At 39.6% G+C, this 17525-nt stretch overlaps 1 protein-coding gene across 1 annotated transcript in view; it reads left to right on the top strand.

Moving 5' to 3' along the window:
* Window positions 1-2172: 2172 nt before the first annotated feature.
* The window catches only part of YME1L1 (YME1 like 1 ATPase), a 20217-nt gene continuing 4864 nt past the window's right edge, over window positions 2173-17525 (top strand). Inside the window, exons 1-14 of the mRNA XM_048950908.1 lie at window positions 2173-2380; window positions 5266-5397; window positions 7016-7178; window positions 8600-8698; window positions 10342-10451; window positions 11383-11533; window positions 11634-11741; window positions 12492-12574; window positions 13431-13521; window positions 13995-14147; window positions 15276-15408; window positions 15864-15926; window positions 16430-16542; window positions 16904-17059. Of these exons, the coding sequence (XP_048806865.1) occupies window positions 2351-2380; window positions 5266-5397; window positions 7016-7178; window positions 8600-8698; window positions 10342-10451; window positions 11383-11533; window positions 11634-11741; window positions 12492-12574; window positions 13431-13521; window positions 13995-14147; window positions 15276-15408; window positions 15864-15926; window positions 16430-16542; window positions 16904-17059 (1585 nt within the window). The 5' untranslated portion in view covers window positions 2173-2350. The remainder of the gene's footprint in view (window positions 2381-5265; window positions 5398-7015; window positions 7179-8599; window positions 8699-10341; window positions 10452-11382; window positions 11534-11633; window positions 11742-12491; window positions 12575-13430; window positions 13522-13994; window positions 14148-15275; window positions 15409-15863; window positions 15927-16429; window positions 16543-16903; window positions 17060-17525) is intronic.

The following is a 17525-nucleotide window of genomic DNA, read 5'->3' as shown; positions in this document are numbered from 1 at the left end:
ATGCAGTGCGACACATGAAGGAATGGGAAGGTAATACTTAGGAAGAAAGGACTGATTTTGGTCCCCCATACTTATTTTCAGGTATGCTTCATGCACACGTCTTCCCCTACCTGTATACTTAAAAGTAGCAAAATCAAGGATTGCATAGCCAGGCTTGGATTCCTGTGGATTGGAGTTGACAAACTGCTTTCTGAGCAGCTCTTGTGATGAGGAACTAGTGTGATGTGATCTGTTAAAGAGACAGTTGCTGGAGTAGGTACAGAGGAAGGCTGTGAAGGTGATCAGAGGACCATGAAGATGATCAGAGGGCTGGTGCACCTCTCCAGTGAAAAAAGGCTGAGGGAGCTGGGCTTATTCAGCCTTGAAAAGAGAAGGGTGCAGGGAGACCTCACTGAAGTCTTCCAGAACATAAAGAGAGGTTATGAAGAGGAGACAGATCAACTTTTTATGTGGTCTGATAGGGCAAAAAGGAATAGTTTTAAACTGAAAAATAGACCATTTAGATTAGATGCTGGGAGAAAAATCTTCTCTTGGGGTGGTGAGGGGCTGGAACAAGTTGCTCAGACAAGCTGTGAATGCCCCATCCCTGGAAGTGTTCATGACCAGGTTGGATGGGACACCCTAGTGAGTGGCAGCTGTACCCCTGGCAGGAGGTTGGAATGGGGTGGGCTGTAAGGTCTGTTCCATCCCAAGCCATGCTGTGGTTCAAAGATTCTGTGAACTTTTGCCCCTCCAGTTCTTACTTCAGTCTCTGTTTGTCTTAGGCCAGGTTGCTGTGTGTTTTCTTTATTCAGTTTGTGTATCTCTACAGCTACAGTCTGTATTCCTGTTGTAACAGCAGGAAGGGGAATGGCATATGCAATGCAAGTAACCTTGTTGCTATCTTCCTGTTATCAAACCATGGCCTTGCGACAAACCATCTGTGATACAGCCCTATTAGAGTGGAGGCCTTCAGTGGAGGCTCTCAGTTTTAGGGCCCTCAGTGTTTACCAGTTTTACAGCTCTCAGCTGTTCTCCTGGTCTTTATTTTTTAATATCCCTCACCTGTTGTTTTTATCTTGCTTTTCTGTATACATTGCTGTCAATAATTCATTCCAACCAGTTTTAATTGCCTTGCTGCTGTCTCTGTGTTAGCAGAGAGCCGTCTCTCTAGAGGTCAGTGCAGACCTATGGTCTTCAGTAATTCAGTAAGACAGTGTCATCAGACTTCTGTTTTGTTTTAGGGCACGTACTTTGCTTACAATTTGACACTGCCAGTGGAAGTTTTGCTTGTTAATGTGCCAACATAGGAAACAATGTTGTAAATAAGCTTTCTCAAATGAAGTCAGCTTATCAATGGCTGTTTCTCATTTAACTCTTCAGCATTAGTTCAGCTGTTGCCTTTTGTCAGCAGCAGTTTAAGCAGAAAAGCACAGCTGACAGCAGGAAGGATGGCCTTTTGGTGGCATCGCATTCTCAGATCAGTGTAACCTGGCAGCCTGTGTAACCAGGCAGTCCATCAGCATAATGCTTTGATGCAACATCAGTGGTATGGAAAACTTTACCAGGTGGATCCTGGGCAATGCTAATTGCCTCTTTGTACTGCTGTGTGAAGATTCTGCCAAATTAGCTGACTGACCCACATTGCGGCCATTTTGTTGGTGCTTGTGGAAGGCAGCAGGAAGATGCATGAAGGCAATGCTGATTTGGATTTGTGACAACTGGTGTTTTTGGTGAAGGAAGGAACGACAGTGAACAACAGCAGTCAGGTGAAAGAAAGAAAATGATAATAAACATCCAAAAGTAATTTTTGGGCACGTGGAAAGACAGCTCAAAGCAAGGAGAAAAGATGAATATCGAAGACCAGTTTCTGCTATGCGCAGGTATACGTGCCCATTCTATCATTTAGATTACATTGTAACTGAACGTGAATAACAGCATTTAGGTTATCGATGCTGATTATGGATTTGCCGGTCTGAATAGACATGCCGGTACATGAGGCTTAGGCGGAGCCCTCGGCCGCAAACCACTCCCACCAGCCTCGCCGCTTTCCGTTCCCGCGCGGGCGGTAACCTCAGCGCGTGCCCAGCTCTCGACGTAGACGGCGCGGTGCTGAGGGAGAAATAGGTTGCTGAGCAACCTGGCGCGGGGCGGGGCGGGGCGGGCGGTAGGTAGCGGATCCGGAAGCTCTTCCACCGCTTCCGGGCTCGCTCCGGGCCTGGTAGCGGCCGGCCGCAGGGGGCGGCCATTTTCCCGGCCGGCGGGGTCCTCCTGCTCGCGGCGGCTGCTACAGCGGCCGGGCGGCGGGAGGGCACGGCTTTCTCTCGTAGGCCGGGAAGCGGGGCGGCGCCCCGTGCTCGCTGCTGGGAGAATGTTTTCCTTTTCCACCGTGCAGCCTCAGGTAAGGAGTCTGGCGGTGCGCAGTTCGCGGCGTTCGGGGCCCTTCCGCACGGGACGGCTCTCGGGGGCTCCTCTGGGCCTCGGACGGGGTGCTGGGCCGGCGGCGGGGGTCCCTGCGGGGCTGCGGCCGTTTGGCGTTCTGGGGCGGGAGAGAACAGAGGAACAGAACGTGGCAGTGGAGGAGGGAGCGGGGTACGGCTGAAGCAGGTAACCTGAAATTGTTTGTGTCTGTCGTGGAAGCGGGGGCTGCTCTATTCGCACAGCTGGAGTTGTGCAGTGGGCTGTCACGGGGCGTTATGGCAGTGAGAAAGAAGCGGCTTAAGCAGTAGTGCAGGAGAAGTCCTTTAATTATCTTACGTAAAACAATTTGGATGCAGTTGGAAGGGAGGACACCGTTTGTGAACTGGCGTGCAGGATGTCACTTGTGGGTTGTGTGGGCTTTCATCTGAACCAATGCTTTTATCCTTGAGTTTTGCATTGGTGGAATTACTGTGTTACAGTGGGCTTTGCGTTAATTGCTTTTGTTGATGTTACGAAGTGAGAGCAGTGATGTTGTTTTTGTGAATGCATCATTCCACGTTTACGTATTGCGAAATGCAAGGGGGAAGGTTGGTAAGCGCTTTGCGTGCCAACTTTGACCATTGGAGCCTTTATAATCTTACTGCAAACTTCTGGAGTTTATCTTGGAGCAGTTACTTCTGAGGGAGTTCTCACATTGTGCAGCGCAGTCTTTCTGTACCTTCTGTCTAGTCAAAACACGTGGAAGTTCTTGAAGAACTTAAGCAGGGGCTTAATCAGCAGTCGCAAGGAGGTGTTCACACAGCGGGAGCTGCAGCCCAACTCCTCCTTGCCTAGCGATACATGCTGGCACTGGGGCGTCTCAGAAGTGTTGAAATGATTTGTACTGTGTATTCATGGCAGCCGTGGTCATGATGGAGCAGGAGCCCAGGGCATACCAATTCACAAAATGGTGTCACTGAAATGGCTGAGGGCTGCTGAACTGCAGAATTAACTGTGCTGTGTGTGCATGCTTTGTATAGGCTGGTGTGATACTCAGAGAGGTTGCTAAAATGGGATCCTAAGGGAGAAAATGTAAACTTAAAAATACTCTACAGAACAGGAAAAAAAGTGCTTCAAGTCATAGCAGTATCACTTTATGGAGGAAAAGAGGTGTCTTATTTATTTTAACAATGCTAGAGCCCACAGTATTTACAAATAAGTTCCTTTGAAGTATTAAGATTTTGATTAAATCCCCATGATTAAACACTGTTTACCCATGGGGTTTGAATAGCTTCAAGTAAAATCAGCTTGATGAGATCTACTATCAAGGTAATATGTCCATGGGTAATCCAGAGTTTTCTGTGTTATAATAGTCCATCTTAGTATCTGAAGTTAAGTCCTGGTCACTGGTGAGAGGAGTGATCTCATTTACCTTTCTTTTTCTGTTACTTTTGCTTGAAGAGTATTCTCTTCTGCAGCTACATCGTGAAGTCTACTAGACAGGTGATCTTTATGCTTAGTTTTGTCCTGACACCAAGATGGCCTCAGAAATACCATGTAAAAAGAGTTCCTGAAAGGCAGTAACTGTAAATAAGCAGGATTTGAACATTTCAAGAGGTGGTGTCCACTTGCAGATTTTTTTTCAGTGTGGAAATAGTTTTGCTATTGCTTTACCTCTATCTCTCCGAAGGTCTGTGTTTCCTTTTTGTGTGCTTGTATGTTTCTATTCGGGAGGTAATTTAACTGACTGCGGTCATAGAATGGCTTGGGTTGGAGGGGACCTCAAAGATCATCGAGTTCCAAGCACCCTGTTACAGACAGGGTTGCCAGCTGCTAGATCAAGTTCTAGACCAGGCTGCACAGGGCCCTTTACAACTTGGCCTTGAACCTCCAGGGATGGGACATCTCCAGCTTCTCTGGGCCAGCACCTCAACAGTCAGTCAAAAAACTCCCTGACATCCAATCTAAATCTGCCCTCCTTTAGTTTAAAACCGTTTCCCCTAGTCCTATCACTGGCTACCTGCATAAAAAAATTGATTTCCCTTGTGTTCATCATCTTCCTTTAAATATTGGAAAGCTGCAGTGAGGTATCCCTGCAGCCTTTTCTTTTCTGGGCTTGAACAAGCCAAGCTCTTTCAGCCTGTCTTCATAGGAGAAGTGCTCCAGCCCTCTGGCCGCCTTCATGGCTGCCTTCTGGACCTTCTCCAAAAGCCGTACATTACATCTTTCCTGTGGATAGAAGCTTAATTCCTATAAGGGAAAATCACATTTAGTTTCAATCATTTCATACAAATAAGATACAAAATTGTGGAGTGTTTGTCAAAGATACCAACAAATTATATTGTTCTGTTATCTAGCTGTAACAGCACTTTTGTAGTACAACAAATAAATCATACTTGGAGGAAAAACAGTCCTGAAATTCATTATGGAAGTATTAATTGTAACAGTAACCTTGTTTTCATACTCAGCAAGCATCCATAAGTTGTGTTAGTTTCCTAACTAAATGTTTAGGTGGGAACTGAGGGCTGTCTTTGTGTTGCCTAAATGTTGATAATTTGTACCTGTTTCTGTATTTGAAAATGTAGTGATTGCTTTCTAGAATCCACGTTATATCTGAAAAGTAACAGGAAATGTAGCAGTTTTTCTCATCCAAACTTTGTGATCTTCTATTCTGTTGTACGTACTTAAATTTTTTCTGTAATTTGAGCTACCAACTCACCGTGTCGTGTTGAAATGAAGTACGTGTGATTTGTTATGCAATTCTCCGTTAAAAGGCAATGTACAAGATACTTTAAGCCGTAGTTTGGAAGGGAGACTTGTTTAAATTGTTGAAGACAGCTTAAAGTTTTTTCTTTTTTTCTTTTTTTTTTTTTTTTTTTCTTACAGGCTACCGTTCCTTTGAGTCACCTTATCAATGCCTTTCATTCTCCAAAACCCTCCACTAAAACTGCCAGCACGACATCCGTACAGCCTGCCCAGAGGGACACCACCTCAGAGCACGATGCTCAGAGCAGTGAGGTACTGGAAACTTTTGGAAAATGGGTCTTTTGCTTATAACTTAATTCAATATTTGACTCGTTTTATAAAATGATGTAATGGGAATAGGAATGGATGGAATGCAACTTTCTTTTGACAGAACTTCAGTAAGTCAGTGTCTTGTTAGTCCTACAAAAATACAGTACTTCATTTATAAGAAAAAAATGCAGCTGATACCTGTCTCAGTAATAATTTCCTGAGATGAAGCGAACCTGTTTCTGCTTAATTCAGCTTTGAATGCAGTGATAACTGTGGATACATCCAGGAGACTCTTTTAAAATGACTTCAGCTTTGATGTTTTATTCATGTATGTCTTACTGAGCATCTAGTTTCACCTCAAAAATACAACATAAAGTTTATGTTAAAATGATTTAGGAAAAATGAAAATACAACCCATAATGTTCTAACAATAAAAAAACGTAATTTATATGCAAATACATTTTGGATAGCTTGGCATACATTTACTTCTTGTTTAAGAAAATAATAACTCTAGTGAAAAGCTCTCTTGAGAGGCTAATATATATTTTGAAGGGTCAAAGCCAATAGGAAAAAAATGTTTTTGTAGTTGAGCATGTTTAAAAGATACCCATCTGTAAAATACAAGATTACATTTACGTAAATCAGGATTGCTTCTTCGATAACTCACGTGGATGCACCTTTTGCTTTTCTCATAGTATCTTCAATTTTCTGTGTAAGAAATTACAGATCTTAGTTCTTATGCTCCTCTAAATACAAACTTTTTCCTTTCATTGTGTCCATTCACCTCATACCTTTCATTTCATACAAAAATGATTTTTATTTTCAGATTTTTATTTGAATTCTGGATATAGTTTTTAAATATCCAGTCTTCATGTTGCTGCTAAACTTGCTTTATCGAAGTTTTTCTGTAAAAGCTTGGCCAAAAAGCAAAGGAGAAAGTGGGATTTTGTCCCTTTCCCACGTGAATGAAATAAAATGGTTGGATATTGCTGTACATCATCCCCTCACACCCTCTGCTCACTCAGTCATGAAGATCAGGAAGAATTGGAAAAGAGCATTTTTTTTCATGTCTACTGCAATCATAGAACTGTTTGGGTTGGAAGGGGCCCTTACAGGCCCAGCTCCCCTGGGATGGAAAAACTGGGGCACCCACACTGGGTGCTCGTAGCCTGATCCAGCCTGACCTTAAATGTCCACTGCTGCTCTGGGCACCCTGTGCCACCGCCTCACCACCCTTATTGTGAAAAAAAAAAGTTTAAAAAAGAAAAAAATAATTCCTTATATCCAAATTCAATCTCTTTACTTTGATACCATTTCCCCTTGTCCTATCAGGACTTTCTATCGTGAAAGGTATTAAAAAAGAAGACTGAATTGGGAAGAAAATTTGCTTACAGTAAGTGTACCCTGATAATGAAAATATCAGCGTGCGCATGTGGAGAAGCTGTTTTGTGTTGACAGTAGCAAATACTCTTAAACTGTGTCCTTTCATTTCTTTCTCATTGCTTATTTTTTTTTGTCTGAACTTTTCTTCTCAATGCAGCACCTATATTTTGCAATTAACGTGGCTAATTTCAAGTTATTAACAACACAAAGTAAATTCTGAACACTTCTTTTTTTCCAGTCTGTACTTAATTTCAGAGATCTGGGATTGTCTGATTTGAAACCTCACCAGTACAAAGAGCTCATGAACAGGTTGCTTCCTGGGTACTATCCCGATAACAAAGCCTCGTCGCGGTGGCACACATCCTACGTCTCTGCTGAGTCGTTCTTTGAAAATAAGCATGGTATGTTTTAGAGTGAAGTGCTGATGAACATGAGGCAAGTTAAATTGTGAAAGAGAGCTGTGTTCTTCTTGTGTTGTAGATAACTCATAGTTTTAAAATGTCTAGTATGTTTCTTAATGAAACCGTTAATATCTTGTTTATTTGAATCATGGGGTTGTTTTATGTTTTAGATATCTAAATCCAGTTTTGAGCTCATACTTGAAGTTGGTGATTGTTGAACTTGTCTGAACTCAGTTGTAGCATGAGTGCATGTTGTCTTAATGACGAGACTGAGCTAGAAATTTAATCACCACATTATTCCACCAAATAAAATGGATTTTGCTCACTTACTAGTGTAACACGTGAAAATCTCTAGTTTACATAAGGCTGTTCCATTTTTTTTGTTTGAAGCAGTGTTATGTGAGGACTAAATAAAAGGGAGTTCAGGGTAACAAACTGTTAACAGGACGAGTAGAGTATTTCCTTGCTGGGGGGAAAAAAACAACAAAGCAAGAGTGTTTCCTTAAATATGTTTTGTTGGGATTGGCCTTAAATGTGTGAAGAAGAGAAGGATCTGGGGGTGTTGGTTGATGCTCGGCTGAACATGAGCCAACAGTGTGCCCAGGTGGCCAAGAGGGCCAACGGCATCCTGGCCTGCATTAGAAATAGTGTGGCCAGCAGGAGCAGGGAGGTGATCATCCCCCTGTACTCAGCACTGGTGAGGCCGCACCTTGAGTACTGTGTTCAGTTTTGGGCCCCTCACTACAGGAAAGATGTTGAGGCCCTGGAGCGTGTCCAGAGAAGGGCAACGAAACTGGTGAGGGGTCTGGAGCACAGGGCTGATGAGGAGCAGCTGAGGGAACTGGAATTGTTCAGTGTGGAGAAGAGGAGGCTCAGGGGAGACCTCACTGCATTCTACAACCTCCTGAAGGGAGGCTGTGGTGAAGAGGGATTTGGCCTCTTCTCCCAGGCAACAAGCAGGACACAGGGTAATGGCTGCAAGTTGTATCAGAGGAGGTTTAGGTTGGACATAAGGAAGAACTTTTTCTCTCAGAGTGGTCAGGCACTGGAATGGCTGCCCAGGGAGGTGGTGGAGTCGCCGTCCCTGGCGGTGTTCAAGAGGCGTCTGGATGACGAGCTGCGAGATGTGGTTTAGTGCTGGTGGAGGCAATGGTGAGGAGGAGGCGGTTGGACTGGATGATCTTGTAGGTCGTTTCCAACCTTGTGAGTCTATGATTCTATAAATGCAGGAAGTGAAGGTGTTATAAAGATGTACAGTGATGTGTTGGGGAAAGAAGCATGTGAACAACGTCTCGATTGTCAGAGAAGGATGGGGGAACTAGTAAAGTGGAATTCATGTTTAAGAAAGGGAAAAGCAACGGGAGGTAATATTTAATTACCATTTAACATGTGTTTACGTTCTGTTATATCAATTCTTACAGGGTTTGTGGACATCTTTAGTGCTTTACGCTCATCATGTTTGTACAGACAGACTCCTCATCCCCTCCAACACTTCTGTTCCGAGCTCAGGTGTTGGCCAGGTATGAAACAGTGAACTGCACTTTGCTTTTAATTTTCATTACGTTTTCATTTTGAAAGGTCTTTTTTTAGAAGAGGTCATGCAGGAAACATTGGTAAACTCCCAGGAAGAGCCTTTAAATTGATACTAGCACAGTAATTTTGAGACTATTCTTGCATTTGAGCAGTATGTTTTCAGATTTACGTTAGTAAATGTGCTGTAACAAGAATATTGTTCAAAGGTGTTAGTATTTGTGTGTAATATTATTAAAAGACAACAGAAGATTTATTTTAAATCCATAAATCTGTTGCATCTAATGGTCTTTCTAAGGTTTCATGATTTGTTTAAACTGCTGCTGGATACATGATGTTGTAAAAACAAGGTAATAACAGGGCTGTTTTAGCAAGGAAGTAATTAGGAGCTCAGTGAGTTCAAATACTGACATCTGTTTTTTCTGAGGCTGCATCTGGATACTGTATCTGGTTTCTGTCCCTCAGTTACAAGAGAAGTGTTGACAAAGTAGAGGCAGCCCAGCACTGGAAGGGTACAGAGTGTAATGCACCTACAGTATGGTGGCAGCTGAAAGATTGGAGCTTTTGAAGTTAGCAGAAGAGAGGGCAGGATGGGATCTAATTGCTGGTGGTGCCAAATTAGTTACCTTTCTCTCCTGCACCTTGAAGGAGAGGCAGCAGTTGCAAGTAATCACAAAGGAAATTTGTGCTGGGGAGTTTTCACAGTGAGAATGATGAAGTTCTGGAAGAATTTTTTTGGTGAAGTTGTGACTGAACTGCCTGATCTGATGTTGAAGTTTGCCCTCTTTTGAACAGAGGTTGGAGTGGGTGAACTGCAGAAGTTCTTTTTCTGTGGTGCTGTTCTGTGATAAAACAAGTCCCACATAACAACTGACCTTTAGACTGCTGTTGATTATCTTAGAATGCTTTAGTGAAAGAAGTTTAACACTCCTGGCTTTTGTACTTTGTGATTAAAATCTCCACCACAAGGTTTCTGTTGTCATGAAGGAAGACCTGCAGTGTTATAAACTCCTTGTATTCCAACTGTCTGATTTCTTTTGTCACTTTCTACATTAATAATGCATCACAGTCATTCAGGATCTCTTCAGGGCAGCTTTTTAGCTGAGCTTTTGAATAGATCTTGTCTTAAAGCATGAATTTTCATTCCCATCCTTTCTGGATGAGATTTCAAATATGAAAGATTTGTCAGAGTGCCCAGATTTAATTGATCTGTTTGTTTCTGCTGTTCTCAGAGATGACGATAGAGCTGATCCATTTTCCTTAAAAATTATTATGGAAAAAATGTATTGTAAAACACAGCATAGCATACTTGAAACTGAAAGCTTGGATTACAGCTGTTGTTCAGGGCTGCCTAACAATGCGCTTACCATTACAATGTTTTGATTTATTTATTTATGCTGTTTATTCCTAGCAGATCCAAAAGTGCCTTCAGACAACTTCACGTTTTTTTGGCTGGAAATGGGCTGCGGTTTTCTTCGCTTTTTAACTTGATTATTTTGGGGAGGTTATATTTGCTCCATATATTTTTCATTTAATAAATTGAAATTACCTGTGTTTTTAATCACAGTGTGGTAGTAAGGGATAGTTCTTAATTTTCCATTTTTCATAATTCCTTTTTGTTTTCAAACCCAAGTCTACATGCAGACCCGGAGCTTCAAGACGTTGCGGTCAAAATCGAGGCGTTTGCAGTCAACCACTGAACAACTCACTGAAACAAAGAGTTCTTTTCCTTCACTTTTGAAGGTAACTACAGATGACTTTAGGAAGTTGTGTTTCTTAAGTAAATCTTTGTAATTTACCAAGTGCGCTCTAAGATTTTTTTACATTAGTAATTGTAAATTCTGAACTAAATGGCAACGTACTGGTTTTCTCAGTAATGCACAGATTTGTTTAATATGTTATGACTAGGGATTATTTTAATCTTTAGGGAGATAATTTCAAATCGAGAAACTGGTTTTAAGTTTTGGAAATAAAACTGTCTATTCTGTTTTTGTGGTTTTGTTTAAAATAGCTTGGAGTCAGTTAAGTATTTAAAGCAGAGAGTTAACATAAAACCTTTATCTTAAATTTTTTTCCCTAGTGATTCAGAGTGTTATTGATGCTTTGAGAATAGACTTATTTGTAGTAGTTATCTTTTATTAAGATGCAGAAACTTTATACTTGATGTTTCTATGGGTTTAAAAACTTGTCTGCTCTTAATTCTCTTAATTCAGTAGAGAATTCAGTAGAGGCTTGGGGTGGCCAGGCACTTACCAAGACAAAGTTGATTTTGATACTCTTTGCTCCTAACTGGTTATGTGGAAGTCAGGCTAATTATAGCATTGGTTCTTATTTTATGTGTAAATTAGCTCTGAACTTTCCAATTTGTCTAGGCATGTGTGGTTTACTTAATCTATGGACTAAATTTTCTATGGATGGACATGCACCAGAGTTAGCTCCATGTGGTGGTGGTGGTCTTTGATTTGAGAGGCCTGATCTGCTCAGAGCAAAAATCAAGATGGCTCCTGCTTGTACCTTTGTGATCTCACACTTGGCCTACTGGTTTATATTGTCTAACCCCGCAGCATCTGAATTCTAAGCTTTTGTTTTTCCCTTTCCCTCACCATGGTACCAAAGAAGTTAACTGTGTATCAGAACTTAGCATAGGCTAACATTCTTGTGGAATGTGTTTTAGGGCTTTTTACTGAGAAAACGAAGAATTGATGTTGAGAACTTGGATGCACTAATGAAAACAAAAAACATCCCAGAAGCACACCAGGATGCTTTTAAAACTGGTTTTGCAGAGGGCTTTTTGAAAGCACAGGTATTCCTGCAGAAGACACTTGGTAAGTTGTTTTAGTCCATGGTTGGTTTTTTTTTTTTTTTTGCTTTTAGAATGTAGTTTATTTTCGCCTATTTAATATTTTTCTTTGTTTTCTTTTACAGATTCCTTAAGAAGATCCCGTTTGCTTTCCTTCTTTCTCTTCGTCTTATGTTTTTATCTTGCTGTATATTCCTCATTTTTACCTGGGAAAGGCTCCTTTTCAGATGCTGGTTAGTTATGTTTTTGAAACTATTTCACTTTCTTTATTCCTTCCAGCATGTTTAGCTCAAACTAAAAGTTTAGCTCAAACTAAAAGTGTTTTTGTATGATTGTTTTTAGGATAATATTTCAATGTACTAGTGGGAGATAGTTACTGCTTTTGACTACAGTCTTTTAAACACTAATGCTACAGAACATTTTCAAGAACAGCTTTGGTTTTTTAGTTATTTTTTCCTGATTATTTCAGTGAAATGGTTGTGTGGAAACTAATATAGAAGTAGTTTCTTCATAGACTGTGTTAGTCTTTGAATTTAAATGATGTGACATCTAAGTTGTCAGCAATAGGGAATAGGATTCAGTTTTTCAACTTCTATTTATGGTCACAACCTAATTTACAGTGAGTAGGTACTTGCATGGCCAACTGCCTTCATGAAAAATCCTTTGGAAATGGCAGAATGAACAAAGGCTGAGCTCAGATAAGTGGAGAATTTCACCTTCGTGTTGAAGGAGAGCTTGTGTTTCTGTGTATCTGCTTTTGGATGCAAAGCTTTCTATACGTAAAAGAGCTTACCACTGAATTAACTGAAAATATTTTAAATATTTTTTTAGTGTTTTTTATTCTTGCTGCACACTTGTAAATGGAAACATTGCTTTTTAAAAGGCTGTGTGTAAAGGTGATGGCTTAACGTTGTATGGATTTGAGTGCAAGGTATGCTCTTGGAACAAAGTAACTGCGTAAATTTTGCCTTTTCTGCTGTCAGTACGCTTTAGAACATCAAGTATCTTTGATGCAGCAGTGGATCCAATCCAGCTGAAAAATGTCACCTTTGAACATGTAAAAGGGGTAAGTTCAAAAGTTCTGAACTCAAAAGTCAATTCAGAAATTTAAGTCTTTGAGTAAGCACTGTGAGCCTGGAGAACATCTTGCTATGTTAAAGGAACTGCTTTTTACGGCCTGTTTTAAAAGAAACAGATCTTTCTCATATTTGGATAAGCTTAAGGCATTAAAACTGAAGTGAATGAAGAATATGAATGATTGAACTACATTTCCTATTTCTGTGAAGTAGAGGAGCAGTGCAGTCTGCAGTAACTGGCCTCATTTCTTTGCTCCTCTCCTTCCTCCAAAACTTTATCAATATATTGGAATCTAAGCAGAGCTTCATACTGACTTCAAGTTAGAATCTGTGGTTTTGACTTCGCACACTTATTTTTATGTTTGAAAGACATGATGATTGCATTTTCACATATTTATTGGAGATATGGAGATTCCTAGGAGCAGCTGGGCCTGGCACTGCTGGTGGGATAACTTTATTATTTTTGCTCTTCATCTGTTCCTTGGCTGTGTGTTGCAAAATGAGGGCTTCCCCTTGCCTGAATAGCTTAATCTTTTTAACTGATTAAGTTGATATCTTGACATAGTTTGTGATTCCATATTTGTCTTGGAGGTCAGATCTGGTCCTGAACTGTTTGGTTATCCCTTAGTTTTGTGAACTTCAGTGTTACTGATTCATGTAAACAATTCTAGGAAATAGGCTTGGTATCAATACAAAAGTTTTGTGATACTCTTATCTCCTTCCCTTCCATTTTATATTTCTGTTCAAATAAACTTATCTAAGCCTGTAGTACAAAGTTTATCTACGAAAAGATGCAATATTGTATGAGTGTTTATTGACTCTTTGTGACATGCTTTTAATGTATAGGTTGAAGAAGCTAAACAGGAATTGCAGGAAGTTGTAGAATTCCTGAAAAACCCACATAAATTTACTGTACTTGGAGGTAAACTTCCAAAAGGTAAGAATCATTGCTCACAGAAGTGAGAACTGTATGTAGACATAGCCATATTTTGTAGCTTTGTTCCACGTTGAATGACTGATTTACAGACTAATCCTTGAATATTTTTTCCTTTGGTTTTGGAGTCAAAAAGGTGCATGATCAAAATGATACTAAATACCACAGTTCCATTTTGTTTATATTTGAGATAAATAGTAAAACAATGTTAGGCATTTGTAGTGGATTTCATCATTTTGTCCTGTTTCAGCTTTTATTTGATAGTCTTACAAACCTTTTTTTTGTGGTTGTTTAAATGTGGATCAGACTCCAGATCTTTTAAAGGGGCCTCTTCATACATATCTGAAATAGGATAGCACAGCTTTTTGAAGCCAAATGTAAATTCCTTTAATGCACAGAAAGCACAGCTGGACAATAAGGTTGTATGGATTTGTCCTTGTTGGGTGGTTTTTCTTCTATATTTTCTTTCCTTTCAGGTATTCTGTTGGTTGGACCACCTGGTACTGGCAAAACTCTTCTTGCTCGAGCTGTAGCTGGTGAAGCTGATGTGCCATTTTATTATGCTTCTGGGTCAGAGTTTGATGAGATGTTTGTTGGTGTGGGAGCGAGCCGCATCCGAAGCCTATTCAGTAAGTTGAGCAGTTGTGTTTTTGAAATCTTTCAGTGTGCAACATGAGTATTCAGTATTGCTTACAGATAGTGAAAGTATGATAAGGTACAACTTTGGTTACTGGAAAATAGCACCGTCTCAGGATAACAAAGCTGTAAGTGTTTAAGTGTCTCAGATTTCCATGAGCAGCAATTGGTTGTAGACACTTGGTGGTCAAAATGAAATTGTAGCAAAATTATAACTGATGTTACAGCATGCCAGTGAGAGTAGAAATTATTTAATCAAAGACGCAGTGTTCTGTAAGTAAGAGTAATATTTCAATTTGTAATTGTATGACCATAAAATGTAAAGCTTGCTCCCTTCAATGGGACTAGAGGAAAGGGCTTTAGAATGAAACTGTTACATTTTTAGGTTGATAGTTTGCACAAGAGAGGCTTTCTTTAACTATGGAAATAAATATTACAGAGGGTGTTGAGGGGGAAATGAACTTATCTTTTGCATGTACGATTGATAGTGTTGTGCATCGGCACTGTAAGAGGTGATTTGCATTTGTAGAAGAGAGGTCGCTTCCTTTTAGAAGGGGAACAAAGCGTGCCTTTCTTTCTGTGGGTTATGGAAGTTTAGATAAGTACAGGTCAGATTAACATTGACACTACTTGTATGTTCAGCTGGATGGCATGAACTGCATCCTGGTACGCATGTATAAAACTTAAAGTTTATTACTGTATTTTATTTTGTTCTCATTACCTGTATGCTTGAGGGTGATGTCTTTCACCATTAAAAGGCAGGCTCTGTAAAAATGACAATATTTTTACTTAATAGATTAATGTTTTGTACCCGAGCCTGAGAAATAAACTGTTGTATGGAGCTGATAGAGGATAGGGTGAATTTCTTAATCTGCTGCACTTGTAATTTTTTGTAGCATGATAAGAATATAGAAGCTGGTGTAGAGATGAAAAACTTGCTGCTCTGTTGCTTCAAGAATGAAATACATTTTTTGAAATGGAGGCTAAAATTGCAACAGTTTAGGTGATGATACAATGTTCCAATGCAAGGCTAATAGAAATAGGAGAATCCTGAACTGCATCATATGCTTTCTGTTAGTTTGTGTGGTTGAAGTGTCCTTCAGCTATTTTTCTTTTGTCAGGGGAAGCAAAAGCAAATGCACCATGTGTTATATTTATTGATGAGTTGGACTCCGTTGGTGGGAAGAGAATTGAATCTCCAATGCATCCGTATTCAAGGCAGACCATTAATCAACTTCTTGCTGAAATGGATGGGTAAATATCTGGATTCTGAGGGTATAGAAGGTGTTGACTAGTATTTTGAATATTTGGATTAATTTTTCTTCCTTACAGTTTGGTTGTCTTAGCTTTTAAAAATACTATTAAGGATATAAATCTCTATGATACTATGATAATGCTCTTATGTTACTGTTGGCAGAAGTAGAAAGTCATCATTAATGGCCTTAAGTAACACAGAAGCTTTTAAGTTACAGTAATGTAGTATCTACAGTCAGCTGAAATTATTTCTTATCAGATCTCAACTCTGACATCAGGGCATGATTTTCAACCAGTTACTGGGATAAATGTAGTCATTAGTGGATCAAATGTGAGTTGCGATGACTGGTCAGTTGAAGTCATTCCTAATAAGAAATAGAAATTGTTTAAAAATAAGTGTAAATTCTGTATAAAAATGCATTTTTGCCTTTTTTTTTTTTTTTTTTTAAATACAGCTTTAAACCTAATGAAGGTGTTGTTATTATCGGTGCAACAAACTTCCCTGAAGCATTAGATAAGTGAGTATGACTCATTCATCACTTCCATGGCATGTTTTTCTTTTTTTTAAATACAGCAACTAAAGCTTGCTTTGGTAATTTTCAGCTATTACAATATTATAGTTGAAAGTATTTGCAGCTAAAGAGGTTTGTAAATTGAATAGTTACTTAAATTGAAGAGGCACTTAAAAGGTTGTTAAGCTAAGTATTAAAAAATAAGTAACCTGCTTCTAAATAACTAAAACTTCTGCAAGGTTTTTGACTTAATTTGACTGGCTGTGTTCCTTGTTTGCAGTGCAGTTTAGTAGTAGTTAGTACTATCTTACTGTATTTACAAGTAAAAAAACATTAAAAATTGGTTGGCAACGTATCTTTTATCTGACTTTAGCCACAAATAAGAAATGAAATGTGGTTTATGTAGATGTCTTTAGAAGGGTCAGGTACATTTGTCTTGCTCATATCTCTTAGGAAAAGTTTACTGCAGCCTTTTTGAGTCAGTGTATTAAATGATCTTCTCCCTGCAGTGCTCTAATTCGTCCTGGTCGCTTTGACATGCAAGTTACTGTTCCCAAGCCTGATGTAAGAGGTCGCACGGAAATTCTGAAATGGTATCTTAATAAAATCAAGTATGATCAATGTAAGTAAATACCTTTTTACAGTATCTTTTGACATAACTGTTCATATTCAGCCAGCCCATTGATATCTCAGCCCTTTATTCCAACAGCAGCAGTATCTCTACCTCATACCTAAAAATAAACAAGACAATAATACACAATGTTACAGAGTGTTAAGACAGTTTTCTGAGGCAGTTTCTTACCTCCTCTGAACAGTGTCTTTAAGCATTAGCACTCATTTCTTTGAGCAGTTCTGTTGAATGCAGTGTTTTTAATAGAATGTGGTTCTTACTCATAATTTGATCACTTCTTGGTATCTGTTCATGGTGGAAGATTTTTCAGGAGCAATGTGGACCTGAACGACTTTCTTTTTTTTCCCCACAGCTGTTGATCCAGAAATAATTGCACGAGGCACAGTTGGTTTTTCTGGAGCAGAGCTTGAGAATCTTGTAAATCAAGCTGCCTTGAAGGCAGCTGTTGATGGAAAAGATATGGTAACCATGAAGGAGTTGGAATTCTCCAAGGACAAAATCCTAATGGGTAGGACATAATATACATAACACATAGTATATGTTAAAGCAGTTTTCTGTGTGTGTGTGTGATTTACACTTTCATAGAATAAGAGAGGGTTTTTGTTTGTATACAAATACATCTTCGGTTTAGTTAATTCTGAATAGAATTTGAGACCAGAGAATAATTATGTTAAATCCAGTGTAGAAAACATTCTTTAAGAGTTGATGCTCTATCAGAAATTCTGTTTTATACTTGAACGCGGAGGAAGGTGCAGGTTTGATTTCCTCCTACCCTCCATTTAGGAATAGGTAACTAGAAACCTGGAACTCCTTTCTATTAACTATCATATGGTAACACAACACAAACACCTGTGACATATAGACTTAAGGTCTACTCTAATCAAACTCGAGAGGAAGTGCAGTTTCATCAGATAGGCAGGTTCATGATTCATTTTAGTCTATTCCTTTAGAGGCAGCTTTGCTGTTAAGTACAG

Source organism: Lagopus muta, chromosome 7 (assembly GCF_023343835.1).
Source record: "Lagopus muta isolate bLagMut1 chromosome 7, bLagMut1 primary, whole genome shotgun sequence".
NCBI lineage: Eukaryota > Metazoa > Chordata > Aves > Galliformes > Phasianidae > Lagopus > Lagopus muta.
This window is presented reverse-complemented; position numbering and strand designations above follow the sequence as displayed.